This window comes from Opisthocomus hoazin, chromosome 21 (genome assembly GCF_030867145.1).
Source record: "Opisthocomus hoazin isolate bOpiHoa1 chromosome 21, bOpiHoa1.hap1, whole genome shotgun sequence".
In the NCBI taxonomy this organism is placed as follows: Eukaryota; Metazoa; Chordata; class Aves; order Opisthocomiformes; family Opisthocomidae; genus Opisthocomus; species Opisthocomus hoazin.
Genome location: NC_134434.1, coordinates 8,077,472 through 8,096,005, shown reverse-complemented (window position 1 = coordinate 8,096,005; position 18,534 = coordinate 8,077,472). Strand labels below are relative to the sequence as shown.

Here is an 18,534-nt window from a genome sequence, read left to right as displayed (position 1 = left end):
TACCTACGGTCAGCTGGGGTGGGAAGGACCTCCTCGTCAGCTTCGGCTTGGTCGACTGGGTGGGTGGGTGGGGGGTTTGGCTTTCTCTGAATGACTGCTGGGTCCCTGTGGTTCCTGGAAGGCTTTGCTGCTGCCACCTCTCCCATTCCTTGCCCTGTGTGTCCGTGACAGCCCGGAGAGGGGCAGGGAGGGTGTCCGTGCTCTCTAGGTAAGCGCAGCTGGCCAAGGGGCAGCGTCACGTCAGACTCTGAGCTCTCTGCAGTGGGAGGGGGTTCGGGTGGGATGTCCGAGACTCCCTTGGCAGGAAGATTTCCAAGCCTCCCTGGGCAAAAGGGCTTGAATGACGCGCTCCAAACATGAACCGCCGTGACGCTAATGTGGATTTTACTGGGGTTTATTTGTAATACACCTCTGCTGTAAAGATCACACGAAAAGGACAAGCTGATGAATCTTTCCCAGGAGGCTTAGAATAGTGGACTTTTGGCAAGGATACGCCTAATAAATTTTACAAATTCTGTTCCTTCGCGTGGAAGGAAGGTAAATGAACTCCCCAGCTTCCATCTGTAGAAGCCAGGACTGTGCGGCGTCTGCGTTGCTCTGGAGCCTGGCCCCCTCCTCTGCCGCCGAGGTCTTCGGGGGAAACAGATGGCTGGTGTGTCAGGGCCCCTGTGTACGCGCGTCCGTGGATGCCGAGGCTGACGTAGTATCTTGGGTTATTCATCAATTATTAATGTTTGCTGACTGATAAGAGCTGAATGTGTCTGTAATGATTAATAGGGCGGAGAGTCGGGTTGCAGTGGTGTGTCATTCAGAGCTCTCTAGCTTGAGGTCTTTGCAAAGCTCTCTGTTACTGTTCAGAGGCAGAGCACTGGGAAGGGAATTAGTGAAGCTGATGTGTCGCTGCTAGCTGCCTGGCTCTGCATTCCACTCCAAAATCCACTGGCAAATGGAAAAGCTAAAATTAGCGAGGCCTGGCTGCAGGGGATTCCCTGCTCGGTAAACCGGGCATCGGGACTGGTTAAGGCACTGCCAGCCCCTGCCTCACGGGATCGATGCTGCTGCCGCCGAGCGCACGAAGAGCTGTGGATCAATGAAGAGCGTTCACCGGCATGTTCTGGCCAGGTGTTCTCCTAGTGAAAAGTGCAGCAAAAGGTTTCCTTCTCGCCCACTGTAGAAGTCTTAAAAATGTGTGAAATTAGCTGTTTGCTTGAGAGAAAAACACGTCAGCAATATTGAGATAAGATATACTAGTTTTGTCACTAAAGCACAGAAAATCTGTTTTCACTGCCTAGGCTTCTGTGAGGAATTCCTGCTGAAAGGAAGACAGGGAGCGTCTCTTCGGTCTCGCATCGCTGCGTGCTGGCTGTAGCCAGGAGTCCCCAGGCACCGCTGTATTGCAGAGCAGTGGTAAATTAGAGAAAGACCAATGGCTTAATGGTCTGGGTCGTGTCAGGCCACTGCGCGAGGCAGCCCGGGAATCCCTCACGTTCCCGTGAGCACGGAGCGAAGCCTGCAGCCGGCACGCTCGGCGTCGGGAGGGCAGCTCAGCGAGCGGGTCTCGAGATCCATTAGCGTGACCCTCTGCCCGGGCTGCTTCGCCTCGGGCTCCGTCGGAGCTCTCTTGGGGCGTCTCAGCGTGCCGCTGCATTGCCTCCCGTCAGCACAGCCGAACCGACGGTACGAGGAAGGAGAGGGTCTACAAGGGAACGTACATCTGACCCCTGCCCACCTCCATCCATCGCTGCCTCGGGGGGGCTGTTGGTGCTGACGTGTAAAGAGCCAGAATCTGTCTTACCTCCAGAAAATGTGCGCCGATGCCAGGCGAGAAAAGATAAGCGCATACTTGCCCATTCCTTCCTGCTCTCCTGGGGCTTCCGAAGCAAAGTAAAAGGCGTCGAATACCTGCTCCGCAGGGAAGCGGGACCTTGCCCTCTGGAGCCTCTGCTGCGCTGAGTTCTGCTGGCTCTGCTGGCAGTCCGTCCGTCCGGTGCAGCCCAGGTTGGAGAGGGCAGAGGGGCAGCCTCGGGGGCTCCAGAAGAACCGCGGGCGGCTGACTGGGAGGGGGGTTCTCTGGGGAGGTGCGGGGCGCTTGAGCTGCGTGGGGCAGCTTGCAAAGAGAGGAGCCTTGGCCGAGGGAAGCCTCAAAGCTTCAAGGAGCTGATCAAAGGATCAACTGCAGACAGAGCTCTTACAGGAGAACAAGAGGGGAGAGAGGAAAGTAGGGTGAGTCTTCCCACATCTCCCCGGGGTTCGGTGTCTTGTCCTTTAGGAACAAGACCTGTGGGAGAAGCACCTCATTTCTGGCCAGATTTTTTTATGGCGATAAAATAATTGGAGAAATTGCAGCGCCAGGGGTTTGTGTTCTTTTAATTGGATTCCCAGCATCGCAGCGACTCTTCTCCCTTGCTGCACGTAGTCCTTGGCATGAGAAGAGTGACACTTGGGAAAGGATGGCGTAGAAATCAGTGAGGAGTGAGGCCGTGCAGCCCTCCCGCTGCTTCCTGGAAATTAAAACGGTGATGCGCCTCGTTGCTCAACCAGGAGGGCCCATGATTAAAAAGTCATCGGTCAGAATCCAAGATGCTTTTATATTGTGTTCTATGTAGGTATTCCTGATTTCACTGAGATGCCAAGTACAGGTTGGCCACGTTCCAGTGACATTCAAAATAAGTGCAGACGCTTGGAATGCAGCTGCTCTCTCCACCAGTGCTGTTACTGAAATTTATACAAGGAACTGTCCCATCCGGACGAGTGTCTGTTGCTTGGGGGAATCCTGAGGGAACAGCCATGGAAAGTTACAGCTTCAGGGATGGCCGCTGGTATGTGTTGCGTTGTAAATAAACTCGCATCATACAGAAGGGCAAGTACTTGAGCTATAAGGCTCAAAAAAAACCACCCCACTAAAAAAACCACAACCTTTTAAAATTTCTTTTCCTGAGCTGTGAAAGATCTATTACTCATTATCTGAGAACAACATTCCTTACGGGAAAACTGTAACCTTAACTGATGGTGGATGAGAAGTGATGTAGTGCTAGGCTGCCTGTTTCTGCAGTCCGTTGGCTTCCGAGGGCACCACAGCTCCTGGCCTTTGTCCGATGGCTGCACTGGTGCCGCGGTGTTGCCCCGCTGACTCCGGTTCTGTGAGGGGTGGGAGCTGGGAAGCAGGGCGGCAGGCGACGCAGAGCCTGGCTCCGTGGCTCGGGGAGGAGCTGCGGTTGCCTGGGTCCGCAGGGCACGTCGCCTGGTTGCCAGGATGAGGCTGAGAAGCGTCCGAGATGCCAAACCCGCAGGCCAGAACACCGCGGGCGAGCTGCAGTCTCAGTTGTGACATCCTGGAGAAGGACCTCCGTTAATTAAAAAGGAAATTATAATTAGCATGAAGTCCCATGTTTGCTGCTCATCGCAAAATACTGGGAGTTTAACATATAAACGTGAGCGAATACCGGATCGCTTCCACCATGAAAACGTTTGCTTGTACATGAAATAGCTCAGCGATTTATGTCTCATTTTCTCCTGGGAGCATCACCTCGGGTTTAGCATTTCACAGTCGGAGGAAGCCTGCCTTCCCTGGTACACGCTTACCAACGACTTAGATCTGTGTACACAGGCTTTTCTTCTTCTCAGACAGACGTGACTTCTGGTTTAATGTTCCCAGTTGCATCCTGGGGGCCCCTTTCCCCCTCCCTTCGCCCAGGTCTTTGTCGGGGCATCGCCCGGGCTGCAGCGGGAGCAGACCCCCGCCCCGGGCTCGGCACAGGCACGGTCTCCGCAGCCAGGACTGCAGGTGGAGCCGGCCCCGGCTCCCAGCGGGAGGGTGCCAGGAGGTCTCCTCCGCTGCGGCTTTTATGCAAAGGTTCTGTTCCTTCTGCTGCCTGCGTTGTGCGGTGCCGGGCGCGTGCCCTGTGCTCGGAGACTGCCTGGTCCCCCGAGAGCACCGTGCGTCGGGAGCAGCAAAACCAGTATTTCATATTTTCTTGAGAGAACAAGGCGGCTGATGAAAGAAAGGGAAGATCCCTCGTTAGGGGATGATGGAAGTGCTGCACTTGCCTCTTCCAGAGAGACCACGAGCTGCACCATGCACCACCATCTCCCTCCTGCCTTTTCTCCTGTGGGCTCTCTGTCGGCTCACAGTCCAGGGTGAGCCCTTGTCCTTTCTATCTGGGCATCTGAATCACAGAATCACGGAATGGTAGGGGTTGGAAGGGACCTCTGTGGGTCACCCAGTCCAACCCCCTGCCCAAGCAGGGTCACCTACAGCAGGCTGTAGAGGACCTTGTCCAGGCGGGTCTGGAATATCTCCAGAGAAGGAGACTCCACAGCCTCTCTGGGCAGCCTGGGCCAGGGCTCCGTCACCCTCAGAGGGAAGAAGTTCTTCCTCGGGTTCAGACCGAACTTCCTGTGCTTCAGTTTGTGCCCAAAAAACGAGAGTTCTCCTATGGGAGAACTCTGTAAGGTTTTATGTGAAGTGGAAACCCCTCTGGAGCTTCTTCCCTGAGTGTGAACCTTCCCGAGCCTTCTAGGTGGCATCGCTGAACATCTCAGGGCGTCAATTCCTGACATCCGTCAAGGAATGGATGTGCCAAGACAAGCATGAAAACCTTTGAATTCGCCGTCTCTCTCCCCCTCCACAGCAAAGACACCTGGGACCGCAGCGGGCTGGGGACTCTCGCTACCCATCAGACTGAGGAGAAACTTTGTCTTCAGACTCGGGAACGTAACTGGGAAATTGGGAGGTTTAAAAGTGCCTAAGATCACATTGCCTACTTAACTCCATCAGCGGTGGTAATGGCGGTATCTGTCTCAGCCTGCCAGGTTCATCTTGTCACATGGGCCATAAACAAGATGACAAATGAAAACACTTCAGTGATGTTTATCATCTAAATCACTGCCTGCTTGTTTGCCTCGGATCTCTAGCAGCCCTCCGAGCTGCCAGGAAACCTGAAGTAACAATCAATTTGACTCGCGCGATGAAGATACGAGCTCGCAGCTTAGCTGAGTCCCGAATTTCCTGCGGCAAGATGACGGACTGTCAATAAATGTCAGTGATCTTCTCAGGGGTGCGCGGCAAGATCGGGAAACGGCTCGGATGCGATACTTGGGAAGAGGAGATGGGCAGCAGGTTTTATCTGGATCTGTGCAGAACAAGGTCATTTCGTCATCTTTGAGGCAAACTCGGTGTTTATAGGATGCCTCTGTTGTTTCCTTGTGGTCTGGTAAGAAGTACTTACAGCCCTCTGGTGATAGAGAGCGTGTTGGGGTGGGTTTAAATTTCCTGCTGGGGCTCATTCCTAGCCGTAAATAAAGACAAATGCACATTGGTACCATCTGGACGAGCAAGTTGTGCCCTTGTCGTTTGGGTGTTTGCGGAGTGGAAACACAGGAATGGGCTGGAGGCAGCTGCGGAGGGCTGGGAGCAGGAGCCTGCAGTCCTGATGCATTGCGGAGCTCGCGGCCTCCGGCTGGCGGGTGGTTATAAAACACCGCGGTCCGGCGGGGACACGGCGCTGAACGGCTGCTCTGCAGGGCGAGGGTTCTGCCCCTGCCCGGGGGAGAGCCCTGCCCGGCCAGATGGCAGCAAGCACGAAACCTGGAGCTCTCGCGTGGTTCCCTCATGTAACGCTCCGGGGAGGCTTTGTTTGTGTTTTTACAAAGAGTCTCCCTGGAAAACGCGTAGGTTTGGGGTTGGTCAGCCTTCGCAGCATAAAAAGCAAAAGGCAGTTGGTGTACAGCTCTCTGCTTGAAGCAGAACCTTTCTGTGCCGTGGAGGCACGCAGGGACGGAGAAGTCGCTTCCAATTAAACACACGAGAACGGCTCCTCGGAGGTTTCCCTGCCGAAGCAGGGGTTTCGCTGCCCGCTCTTTCCCCGTTCCCCGTCTCTGGTTTGTTCTGACGCCCGTGTGCCCTGTGCCGAGGCGAGCCGGCTCACTGCGTGGCGTTTGGCCGTCGCGTTGCCCCGGCTGGGAAGGGGGCTGACAGACACTCGCTCTTCTCTGGAAACTGCTGTGCCAGCAAAGCTCGCGAGTTCACGCCTGGCTGTAAGCAGGCGCCCGTGTCAGGTGTTTAGGGGGTAGAAAATCCCGTCTGGCTCTCGCACTGCACGGATGGGGTGTGTTTCTCACTGCACCTAGCAGTCGGTTTATGCCTTCAAAGATGAGGAGCCAAAGCTCCCGTAAATGTATTTTAGCCAGTGCAATTGCAGAATGCTCCCCTCCTTATCTGTCTGTGCAGCAAATTGGTTTTTACTCCTACCAAGCTGTTTATTTCAATATCTTGCAGCAATGACTTTGCTATTGCTTGTTTAGAAACACCTCCCCCCAGCCACACGTTTCTGTTAGCGTGAGGCGTCACGGTACAGCGGAGGCTCTCGGGTCTCGCCGTGTGAGGTGTCCCCAGTTTAGCCGACTTCAGTCATCATTTAACCCGGTGTTCTCAGAAAGTGGTGGATAATTTATTAGAACTCCTTTGGAAGTCCCCAGCAGCCTGGCCATGTCCTGGAAGGCTGCGTTCACCTGCCTGCAGGGACACCCGCGCCTCGGCTTTGCCGAGCTCCTGCGCTGGCCGAGGGGTCAGAGGGGTGTTTGGGCGCGAAGGCAGGACTGGCTGATTTCATCCCGTTTGGAGGACGTGTGGATGCGCGTGGATGTGATTTTACATTTCCCCTAATAACGATGGTTTCTGTAGCGTGAGGTCGTGAGAGCCGGTGTTCTAATTAGTGCCGCTCTGCCTGTGCTGATGCAGAGATTAATTTGCACACCCTGCCTGTGTTTTATCTTAGGAGCGGGAATGGTCGTCGACTGGGAACAAGAAACGGGGCTGCTGATGACATCGGGAGATGTGAGGATAATCCGGATCTGGGACACGGATCGGGAAATGAAAGTGCAGGTAACATCCGCGTGTTTGTCCCGTGCACCTTCTCCCTCGCGGAGCACGTCCCGTGCGGTGAGTTCACCCCGTGCGTGGCCAAAGCTCCTGCTTGCCTGCTGCAGCCGACTGCGAGAGACGTAAAATGACACACGTACTTGGTCCTGGAAGCTGCTGGTGTTACTCTGGGCAGTGGGGTCTGGGAAAGACGAGGCTGTGAAATCCAGAGCCTGGCACCAGGGTGCAGATGGGGTTTCCTATTAGCACACTATTGGAAAAGTGTAAAAATCCGTGAGGAAATGTGGTGAGTTGGGTTGGGGGTGGAGCATTCCGACTTGCTGCTGCCATCTCCGCTGCTCTGGGGTGCACGCAGAGCTGCTGACGCAGCAGCGCTGCTCTTGTACCCACCAGACACGGGTCTGGTTTCAGGAGAGAGCCCTCGCATCCCTGCACGGTCCGCTCCCGGCTCGGGACCGGAGTGCTCGGCAGGGCAGAAACGGGAGCGTTTGCTAGCCGTGCGCTGGTCCCGAGCAGCCGGCGGGGTTGTCGCCAGCTTTGGGCAGTCTGGCGTGGGTCGGAAGCGTGCTCTGTGCTGCCTGGCCCTGGCTCCGAGCAGGAAGATAGCCGGCAGCCCGCCAGCAGCTCCCCGGCGTCCCGGCGTCTCGCTGGGGAGCTCGGCAGAGCCGCGCACCGGGGCACCCGGCGTGTTCCCATCCCACCTCTGCCACAAGGCAGCACTGAGGCAGCGCCTCAGCCGCGCGCGGCTTTCTGCGCGGGGTCGCGGGGGAAGGCGCTGCGGGTGCTGGCGTCGGTCGCAGCCGAATGGGAGTTTCTCAGGAATGACAAGGAGAGGCAGCTGGTCTGTGAGAAGGGAGTCACCACGCTGGAGAAGAAAAGGAGAGTAGTTTTCAAAGCTTCTAGAAATTAATTACCATTGGATGAACATTAATTACAACACTTTGACCCTGAAATGCAAGATAATTAAGCCTATGTTAATCTTAATTACGTTCAGATATTCTTTTTTCTATGTAGATTAGGGAACAGCAGAATTGAAGAGGTGAAAATCTTATAAATGATGATGTTTCATGATTGCGCCGAAAATATCTAAAAGAATGTTGTTTCTCTTTTCTAATTGCAAAGGTTGGGTGTGTTAAAATAAAAATGATTGATAATTCCGGACTCAGTCTCGGTGGAAAAGTGAAATTCCGCCCAGAGAGCCGCGAAGCGGTGCAGTCCCAGCTGGCAGAGGTGCCTTCCCCGCTTTGGACGGCGAAGAGCTATGCCTCTGGACGCGCTGCGGGCAGCTGGAGGAGCAAGCACTGCAGCTTCACTGCTGCCGATCGCTCCCACTTCCAGGCGGGCTCTGGGTGCAGGCGGCTGCCGGAGCTGCGGGGAGCAGCCCCAGGGCGGGGGCCTCTCTGGGAAGGGTGGAGAGACCGAGGAGCAAAAACAGCATTGAAGTGTGAAATTAGCTGATACATTTCTAACGTGCCTCCTGATTGTTACCCTACTTTTTCAACGCTGCTTTGATTTTTTTACTTGTTTTAATTGTTTTTAATTTTTGTTGTTTTAATCTCCCCTCCACTCTGCCCTGGTGAGGCCCCATCTGCAGTGCTGTGTCTGGTGCTGGGCTCCCCACTTCAAGAAAGATGAGGAGCTACTGGAGAGAGTCCAGCGCAGGGCTATGAGGAGGAGGAGGGACTGGAGCATCTCTCCTACGAGGAGAGGCTGAGGGAGCTTGTTCAGCCTGGAGAAGAGAAGGCTGAGAGGGGACCTTAGAAATGCCTCTAAATATCTGCAGGGTGGGTGTCAGGAGGACAGGGCCAGACTCCTTCCAGTGGTGCCCAGCGACAGGACAAGGGGCAATGGGCACAAACTGAAGCTGAGGAAGCTCCAGCTGAAGATGAGGAAGAACTTCTTCCCTCTGAGGGTGACGGAGCCCTGGCCCAGGCTGCCCAGGGAGGCTGTGGAGTCTCCTTCTCTGGAGATATTCCAGCCCCGCCTGGACACGGTGCTGTGCAGCCTGCTGTGGGTGACCCTGCTTGGGCAGGGGGTTGGGCTGGGTGACCCACAGAGGGCCCTTCCAACCCCCACCATGCTGGGATTCTGGGATTCTGTGTAATTGAAGTGATTTTCCTCATAACAGGCGTAGACATTTTCCAAGCAATTCTTCTGCTTACAGTGAGTAAAAAGTGGGCAAGGAGCAGCGTTAGAGCAAGAGCACGCGTGTTCCCAGCACAGCTGTCCTTGCAAGCTCCAGCCTTCTTTTTCCGTGTCGTTGTTGTTAATACTCGTGGTGTCTGGCATCTAACGAGATCACTGGGATCTCCTTGTCATGTGCCCTGAAGCGGGGACTGGTGGGTGGCCCCACGCTGGCTCGCTGTGCCTTGCCGAAGAGATGCTCTGGTGCTGTGTTGGGCATCTCATCACGGGGCTGACAGCTCGCGCAGCCGCACTGACGTTGTCCAGGAGCACTGGAGCTGCCTCCCCGCCACTGCTGCCGTGGTGAAGAGGAAGGTCACGCCGTGTCTGCTTGCCTTGGCCCGTTTGCAGCAGCCGCCGGGGCTCTGCAGAGCTGTAGCGATGGTCCGAGTGGTGAAAGGAGGGAGAGAGCTGAGTGTGTAGAAAGTAAAATAAAAACGGACTGAAAGAAATGGCCTCCATTAATGATAACTGGAGCCGTTCTGGGGGGAGGGAGCTACCTTCGGGGAAAATCATTTTGTAGGTTCTGGGGGCCCAGCAAGTGTCCTGTGTGGCACGGAGACAAAAAAAGGGGGGAAAAAGCTTATTTTACAAGGAGGATTTAAATAACATCCTGGAACTTATTTGGCTGTTGATCTGATGCACAAGAAGGGCTCACACCTCGCAGCTTTGTTCCTTTGTTGGCGTGGGTGGTATTGCCTATAGCAAGCACCGCTGTGTTTGGTGTCGGGTGCGGTTTTGTGCACGCCGTTGGGGGGTTTTGCTTTCTGCAGCTTGGTTTGTCGTACACGACTCTTCTCCTCCAGAGATACGCTGTCCCTCCTGCCATTCCAGTGGCTTTTACAGCTTGTACGCAACAGAGATGGTTTATGCAGAAATAACTCCTCTGGCCTTTTATTTTAAATAATTAGATATAATAAATAAGATTTTAAATAATTAGATATTCTTAGTAGAGAATGATATCAACTCCTCCTTCCCTAAATAGACCTTGCCTTCCTCTCGGTTTATAAAGCTGAATGACTCGCAAAGGCTGGCGTTGCTGGGACTCCAGCTCTGGCTCTGTGGGTTGGACGGTGGGACTTGTGGCTCCAGCACACGGCAGCAGCAGTGACCGTCGTCCCCAGGGTCACCACCCCCAGGTTTCGGGTCGTGTCCAGAGAGCCTGAAGGAAAGCTTCCCACCGAGTCAGCATCACGGTGTTGTGAGTGACTGGTGGAAACCCTGCTTTAGTTTTGGACCGATGCACAGAATGGGGAGAGGAGGAGGAGGACACGGGGTCCATCTGGTTTAGCACCTTGACTTTAGGGCCTTCTGCCTTCTCTTTGGGGCTTTGGACTTGAAGACACGTCGTGGTCCCAGCTTGGCTTTTGTGTGCTGTCTCCCTAGGACATCCCCACCGGCGCCGACAGCTGTGTGACCAGCCTCTCGTGTGACTCCCACCGTTCGCTGATTGTGGCGGGGCTGGGTGACGGCTCCATCCGCGTCTTTGACAGGAGGATGGCTCTGAGTGAATGGTAACCACCCGTCCTGCCCGGGCTCGGGGGGTCTTCACGGCTCCCCTTCCTCCCTTCGAAACACTTCTCTCCCTGTTCCTCAGCCGCGTCATGACCTACCGAGAGCACACGGCCTGGGTGGTGAAGGCGTACCTGCAGAAGCATCCTGACGGCAACATCATGAGTGTCAGGTAAGAGACGTTTTACTGTTTGAGCTGTTTGCTCTTGAACGTAAAAACTAAAAATAGTTTGCTCTTGTATTTAAGATCTGCCCCTGGTATTTCAAGAGCTGAGAGGGTAAAGCTCTTTAGTTTGACATTTGCTTCAGTAATGAACTCCTGCTCCAAGCTTGGTGGAGAGAAGGCAGAAAGAAATGTGCAGCTTTCCTTGGAAGCCAGTTAGTGAGGCTGGAGAGTAAACAAGAAGGCGTCTTTGCTGAAATCACTGTCATGAGGCGTGCGAGGGCGGAATCGAATGAACCAGAAACCCAGGCTAGATATAGCAGATCTTATGGGTGGTGTTCTTCATTGCCAGCGTCTCCGTGGGGTCATTTGAGAGAACATGAGAAGGAAGGTTGATGTTGCATCTGTTGGGCATATTGCTGTGCAGGATTACTTTGCTGTCTAGCAATTTTCTACACATAAATCCATTTCTGCTGCCTGGTAAATACTGCGGAGAGAGCAGCATATACTTATATGGCCATTAAAGAACAGCAGAAAATAACTTACTGTCGCAAAGCCGCTGTTTGCACACAAAGAGGCTCTTTTTCTTGATTACAAAATGAAAACAAAACATAATTTTCAGGGATTCGGAACATTCCTGAGGTGGGGGATGGGCCAGCAAAAATGTATGAAGATTTTCAGAAAGGGGATTATTTGATGCAGCTGCCAGATTTGTCGAGCTCACATAGAAGAGTTTTTAATCTTCCTTTCTGTAATCTCCTGCCACAGTCCCAGGGGTCAGGCCCGTACGCTTGGCCAGCCTGGGTCTGAAGGCTCGTTTTTCCTCTCTCCTCCGTGCGCTCGGCACGTGATGAGTTCTCTCGGGATGGAGGAGGTGTGGGAAAACGCTGTGCTTCGGAAGACAGGTCTGGTCTCGTCCCGGAGGGGCTCGGTCTGTTGAGAGAAGCCACCTTGCTCTTGGTTTCTCTCAGTTCACGCTTTTCGTCCGTTGACAGCAAGACCCAAGGAAAACAAGTGTTAGGACGTGGCGAGCTCTTGGTCTGGCTGTTTCCTGAAAAACCTGAAGGCACTGCGCTGCTGGCAGAGCAGTTCCTTGAACCTCAGCGCAACTTTTTCCCTGGACCAGAGGCAGGAGTTTCTAACACCGGCCTGGTGACCACGCCGGACCCCGCGGCTCTCCATTGCCCAGCACCGGTTCACCACGGGACAGCGTGTTCAGCCGCTTTGATCCATGTGCTGATGCCACCACAGTGCTTCTAACGAACCGTCAGGTCTGCGTTCGTCAGGCTGACGGCGCTGCTAGGAAAGGTCCTTGGACACCTGCTCCGTGTCCTGGGTGATAGCTCGGCTGTTGTTGGCTGCTTCTCGCCCATTACTGTTCGACTGGGGCGTGCTTTCCTGTGTAGTCCCTCCTCACAGAACTTTGCTTCCATTTTAAAGCTCTTGCATGGTCTTCTAATACATTCAGAACCATTTTCAAGTCTTACTGTGGTTTAAAGCTTTAAACTAATTTACTGTAACTTTATCTCTCTCAAACAGTATTTCCATCTAGTCTTTAGGATCTAAATCAACCTCAAGTTGAATTTGTCTTGAATTTAATTATGTGACAGCTGGAGTTGCAGCTTCTTGTAATGATACGAGTGATCTTGTGTGGCAGCCTTTTGATCAGTGTTAGATATTCCAGTGGTAAAGAAGCGAAAGCAATATGCTTCTTAATGCCTTTCTTGTTCTTAACTCTGTAAGCGATTCACAGTTGTGTGGCCACCAGTGACATGGAAAAAAGGTAACGCTTTGAAAGTTGTGGTGCCAAAAGCCTTAGTTCTGGTGCCAGCAGAATCAGATCGGATTAGTTAATGTTGGATTTAGTTTTTGTAAGAGACTCTTCTGTTTGCCTTCCTGTACGCTGGTCAGCCAGTCTCTGACAAGGAGCTCAGGAGAACGCGTGTACCGCGGCAAAACCCTCGGTCCACGGTGCCGGGGCTGTGGGAGAAGCAGCCCCCTCTTCACAGCCAGCAGACGAGCTTCCGCTGATGTGCCTCAGAGAGATCGCTGAACGGCAAGAAATCAGTGGTGTCTGAAAGGTGCTCGAGCTGCTGAGCGCCATATCTTGCCCCTGCCACGGTTGCTGTCCCCACCCTCCCTTCCCCGGTGAAGCCATCAACGGGGCTGACGCGTCGCCTGGGCGTTGGCGGGGTTCGTTACGCCGGGTCCGCAGAGTGCTTGGGACAGCCAGGGCGTGCGCGTCCGCGGGCAGACGTTTGGCCTAATGGATGGTACCGGCAGCGCCCGTCTGGTTAGAGCTTCCTAATGCGATTTCCTGCTGTGAAAAGGAGAAGGAGTCCGGGTCTGACGTGCAGCTCGGGGTATTGAGTGTGACAAAACAGCGAAGGCACTTCGACTCAGCGACGAGCTGTAACTGGTAAAAGCAGTAACGGATCAGTCCTGAGGGCAGAGGCAGAGCTGTTTGCACCGCACGTTGCGCGTTGCGGACGGTACCGAATCGCAGTGACATCAGCGGGAATTCAGCCGTGCTGACGGAGAAGGCAAGGCTTCTCTGTCCTAATTGTCTGATGGCGGCGGTCAGCTCGCAGGCAGGCGTACGGCGCGATGTCCTGGGCTGTGGTGTCTGGTCTGGGTACAGCCTGACGTTGTGAAACTCGTGTGTTGGCAGTGTAAACGGAGATGTGCGGTTCTTTGACCCCCGGATGCCCGAGTCCATGAAGGTCCTGCAGATAGTCAAGGGGCTGACGGCCCTGGACATCCACCCACAAGCCAACCTCTTTGCATGGTAAGTTCTAGTTTCACCTCCTGCCTCCCTGGGGAGGATGATTTGTCTCTGCAGACATCATTCGTGGGGTTTTGCTGGTTTTGTTGTTTGTTTTAGCCTCACCACGAGCAGCGCAGCTGCTTGCCCGTATTTGCAGCTTGGGATTTTTATCCCTTGCGTGCATCCAACCTCTGCACTGGAGACTTAAAGCCATGGCGAATGCTACTGTGCCAGATCCCTGTTCAGAGTCAGCCTGGGTGTTTCAGGGCTCTGAGTGGGGACCAGCAACTGCTCCGCCGCCACGGATTGTGGAGGTGGTTGGGGGGTCTGCTCTCAGTGCCTGCGTGGGTCAGCTCTTCGTGCTTTTCTGTCTCAGCCCTGCGGCGTAACAGGTAGCTGTGGTTCCAGCGTTGCTGTGAACTCTCTGCTCTGAGGTTGCTGTGGTTCAGCTACGGTCAGTCTCCCCGCTTAGAAGAACTCGTTGCACGCTGGTCTGATGAACAGCTCCGGTCGACACAGCTGAGAAGAGAGCTGTAGGCAGCGACATTGTTGCCACAGCATTCTCCCTGACCCCATGTTCTCTTGGTTCCTTTCCAGTGGCTCGATGAATCAGTTCACCGCAATCTACAACGGAAATGGGGAGCTGATCAATAATATCAAGTACTACGATGGTTTTATGGGACAGAGAGTTGGAGCCATCAGCTGCCTGGCTTTCCATCCTCACTGGGTCTGTATGCTCTCCTGCTGGGTTCTGGAATTTGCATTTCTTAGTGTCCGTGCTGGAAGAGGGGAAGGCCCGGAGACTCCTCCAGCCCAGAGCGACGCTGCCGCAGCCTGGGCTTCTGACGGGGCGGTGAGGCTGGCCGGCAGCCCGGCCCCAGTGCGTGTCCTCTGGGCTGTTCCGGCAGCGGCCCCGGCGGTGCCACTGGTGCTGCTGGGCTGTGTTGCGCACCTGCGACGGGGCCAGGGCTCCCGGCGGCTCGGCCCTTTTGCCTGTGGTTCAGCCTGGTACGCTGCTCCCCTCGCTTCCCGGCACTCCCGAGCTGCTGCCTGGCTCAGCTCCGTCGCTGGTGCCACGGGCATTGCCCGAGGTGGATTTGCCTGGAGCTGACGGGAGAGGTGCAGTCTCTCACTTCCAGCACACAAAATTTTGTGCTTCTTTATTCCACGGCTCTTCTGCAGCCGACGGGCTCACCCCTGCGTCTCTGGGCTGCTTTGGCACCGCCTGGTGTGAGGCTTTAGGAAGACCTAACGCTGTGTGGTAGAAAAACCGCACGTCAGGAACAGAAGAGAACGGCAGAAATTAAGGGCATGAGCTGATAAAGTCTGGAGTGAATCAGGGTAAAAAGGAAATTTCAGAATCTGTCACAGCTGAGGTGACTCTGCAGTAGTCATTAGAGAGAGCGTCCGGTTGCCACTTAATGAGGAGGCAGGTGCCCATCTGCGTTACGGACTTCTGCTCACTCAGAGACGAGAATAAGTGAGGGAGATTGGAAGCCCAAGAAAACAACGTGAATGGACAGGAAAAACAGGAGGAGGTTAAAGAAGCCATTTAGACAGAGAGTTATGTTAGAAACCTGCAGATCAGAACACAAATATTCAGTCTGAGCTGGGGAACGTTCCAGAGCCTGGCAGAGGGCAGGGAGGAGCGGTGCTGGGCTGCCGGTCGGTGCCCGCTGGGCGGGCAGAGGGACAGCAGTTTTCCTGCCTGGGCTCTGCATTCGGCATCCTGAGGGTAGCGGGGTTGAAAGAAAGCTCAGCTCCACTTGGAGAAGCTGCTTTGCACAAAGCTCCACACCGATTTCACGGTGCTGCGGCGTGGGGGACGGAGGAAGAAGTGGCTCATCATGGGAGGTGGTTTGCTGTTCAGAGAGGGCAACAAAGCCCTCTCCAGCCTGGTCTCCGTGGCTGGGATTGTTCCGGGGCCTCGCCGTGGAGGGAACACCCATTTCCAGTCCAGGCGGCTGTTCCCAGCTAGCAGATTGGCAGTCATTTAGAAAAACTGTTAGCGGTTGGCAACTAATAGTCCCCATCATTTCTCCCTCTGGCGGAAATGGGCATAAACATCGTTGGGACGGTGTCGGGGCTGGCGGGAGTGTCCTCGGCACTGCCTCGGCAGCTGCGCGTAAGGGCTTTCGAGCATCTGGGCGTCGCTGCTGAAGACGCCGACCGTTCCCGTTGCGCCTGCGATGAGCCCCCCGGCACCGCGCCAGACCCGGCCGCTCACCCCCGCTTTGCTCTCTCCACAGCCTCACCTGGCAGTCGGGAGCAACGACTACTACATCTCGGTGTACTCGGTGGAGAAGCGGATCAGATAGCGGCGGGCGGCAGCGGCGCCGGAGAGGGGAGTCCCAGCGGGCAGGGCCGTGTCTCACCCGTGATGTACATAGTGAAATTATCGACTTGAATGTTTCGTGTTGGCTGCTGCTGCACCCTGTGACTTGAACATTTTTTTTCTGACTTAGCTACTGATGATTTTGACAAGGGGAAGAGAGACAATCTCCTTTTTTTGTTTTTGTTTGGTTTTTTTCCCAGCTATATCCTGTAAAAGCTACAGAAAAGGAGCTTTTTATTTTTGTTTCCAGTGGTTGGCTTCTCTGTTAGAAACACGGCTCCTGAGCTTGGAAGGACTGGAGGAGGCAATACCCTTGAAAAGGGCTTTCTGGTTCAGCCTGCGTTCCTCTGTTTGGCTGGAGCGTAGGTTGCATTGAGGACTGAAGTCAGGACTCACCTACAGCTCCGTGCGTCTGCGCGGAGCAGGGGACCCTCCAGCTGCTGCCTGCGCGGTGCCCGACGGCCGTTCCAACAGCCAGAGCCGAGCCGGACGGCGCCCGTGCCCCTGCGCTGCCCGAGCGTGGGCAGGGCGGGCGGGGAAGCGTCTCCTCTGCCAGAGCCTGGTCCTCGCCGCAGCGTCCTCCCGGTGCGCGCAGCGGACAGGGAGCCTGAGGAAGGGGGCTCACGGAGGTGACCGGAGCAGGGCGGGATGCCGCCGTACCGTAAGGCTGGATGCGCGGGAAGAGGGAGGAAAAAGAACAAGAGAACGGACATCCCTAACGTCCCAACAGGCCTGGAGCAAGTCACTCGTGTAACCACTTTCCGGCCAAGCACGCGGTGCTGATGGGGAGGTCGGGGGTGTCTCGGTCACTGTCACTTCTGCAGTCCCTGTCCCTCTGCCCACGCTGGGCTCCACAGACACCTTTCGTGGCCTGGGAGCTCTGCCCTGCCAGCGAGGGAGGCTCCAGGGCCAAGCCACGGGCTTTCGTCTCGCTCCGATGTGCGGATATCCCGCGAGGCGATGGTCGGGAGAGTTTGCACGCTTGCTGCTGTGTGCCAGCAGCTGCACCCGTGGAGACGTGGCTGGGGCTCGTCAGTCTGTCCGTGCCGAGCTGGGCACGCAACCACACGCGGTCTGAGCACAAGAGAATCACTAAAGAGGGCGAAGACAGCAGGTCGTCCCGCTTGGAGCAAAACCGCTTTGTCCCAGCTACCGAGGGCAAAGCCTGCTCTGTCTTCCACGTCTGAAGAATGAATGTTTCTGTCCCTCGGAATCCATGATGGGTCGGGAGATGGGTGTGGGGAAGGGGTAGGCAAAGCCGAGGGGCAGCTTGCTTTCGGGTGGTCGCTGCTGAGGTGCGGTTTAGCCGGCCGAGAACAGAATTTGCACTGTGCAGAAATCACTGCAGCGACACAGGTTGAGCTGCTGAGGCCAGAAATCCCCCGGTTTCCTTCCAGCTGGTGTCACAGGGTCTGCGGGCTCGCAGCGAGCTCTGCCAGCGACGAGGCCGACGGTGGAGGGAATGCTAAGGAGGGAAGGGGGGGAAACGTTCTCTCGCTGTGCGGATGGCGGCTTTCCCTCTGCCGTGGCGCCTGTGGAGCGCGTCTGGCCCGTCGCCGCTGCCTGTACGCCGGAGAATCTGGTTTTGCAGAGGTGTGGAGGCAGCTGGGCAGCGCAGGGGCCGTGGCGCTGGCCCACCGGCTGCCCCGGGCTGGCTGCAGGGCAGCCGAGTGCCCCGCGCCCCGCGCCCGTCTGGGTGGTGGCTTCGGTGAGGGTCCCGGGACCGTGGCGCCGGAGCAGACGCCGGAGGCTGGGCGCCGCGTCCTGCCCTGAGCACCGTCGCTGCCTGCCAGTCGCAGCGGGGCCGAGGGCCGCTTCGCAGCGTGAGGAATCAGGGGCTTTAAACTTCAGAAAAACTACCTAAAAGTCCACCTTTGAGTTACCAGAAGTTAATTACGGTCTAACAGAGCTGTAGCTCCTCCCGACCTGCCGAGCAGCTCCCATGCGGCTCTGCCATCGGTCCCGGCGCAACGCGTCGCCTCCGCCCTGCCCGCGCCGGGGCCGGCAAGCCTGGAGCCGGGGTCGGGGGTCTGCACGTAACCAATTAACAGACACAGCTTCAAAAAACAGACAGTAGGGTTTTAACTTCTATCAGTGTATTCATTAAAGGAACAACAGAGGCCTGGCAGAACGCGAAGGCGCGTGGGGGGACGCTGCTGCTCCGAGCCGGCCGGGGCCGGGAGGGGTTTTTAACGAACGCGGCCCGTTCAGCTTTCATCCGAGCGTGCGTGGGCTGCGTTGTCACAGGTCTGACGCAGAGATTCAATCATGACGTGTAACCAGGGATCTGGAGAGCATCCTACTTAAAAGTTCACTTATCTCTATTTATTTTACAAAAATAAAAAACTATTAAAAAAACCACACGATTGTAATGTGAGAGTAAAACAATTACAAACAAATAAATGGTTAATAAAAAATAAACGCAGAAACACTTCCCGGCGTGAGGCTCGTTTGCTGGGGCGGAGGTGGGGGGCGGGGAGAGCCGTGCCCCCCGAGTTCGGGTGAAGGGGCTGCATGGCTGCGGGCGGTGAGGCCGGTGACGCGTGGGGGCCCCGGGTGCAGAGATGTCACACAGCCCAGGCGCCCGCTGCGGCAGGACCGCGGGGCTCTGAGCTCCAGCTCCCCAGCGCTGGCTGCGGCGAACGAGCTGGAGCAGCCGCTGCGGTCCCCGTCCCCGCGCCAGCGCGGTGACC

General features: G+C 55.7%; 1 protein-coding gene across 1 annotated transcript in view; it reads left to right on the top strand.

The window, feature by feature from the left end:
- The window catches only part of RPTOR (regulatory associated protein of MTOR complex 1), a 161,009-nt gene extending 142,745 nt beyond the window's left edge, over positions 1 to 18,264 (top strand). The window contains exons 30-35 of the mRNA XM_075440791.1: positions 6,777 to 6,883; positions 10,451 to 10,578; positions 10,662 to 10,748; positions 13,411 to 13,527; positions 14,104 to 14,233; positions 15,756 to 18,264. Of these exons, the coding sequence (XP_075296906.1) occupies positions 6,777 to 6,883; positions 10,451 to 10,578; positions 10,662 to 10,748; positions 13,411 to 13,527; positions 14,104 to 14,233; positions 15,756 to 15,824 (638 nt within the window). The 3' untranslated portion in view covers positions 15,825 to 18,264. The remainder of the gene's footprint in view (positions 1 to 6,776; positions 6,884 to 10,450; positions 10,579 to 10,661; positions 10,749 to 13,410; positions 13,528 to 14,103; positions 14,234 to 15,755) is intronic.
- Positions 18,265 to 18,534: the final 270 nt, after the last annotated feature.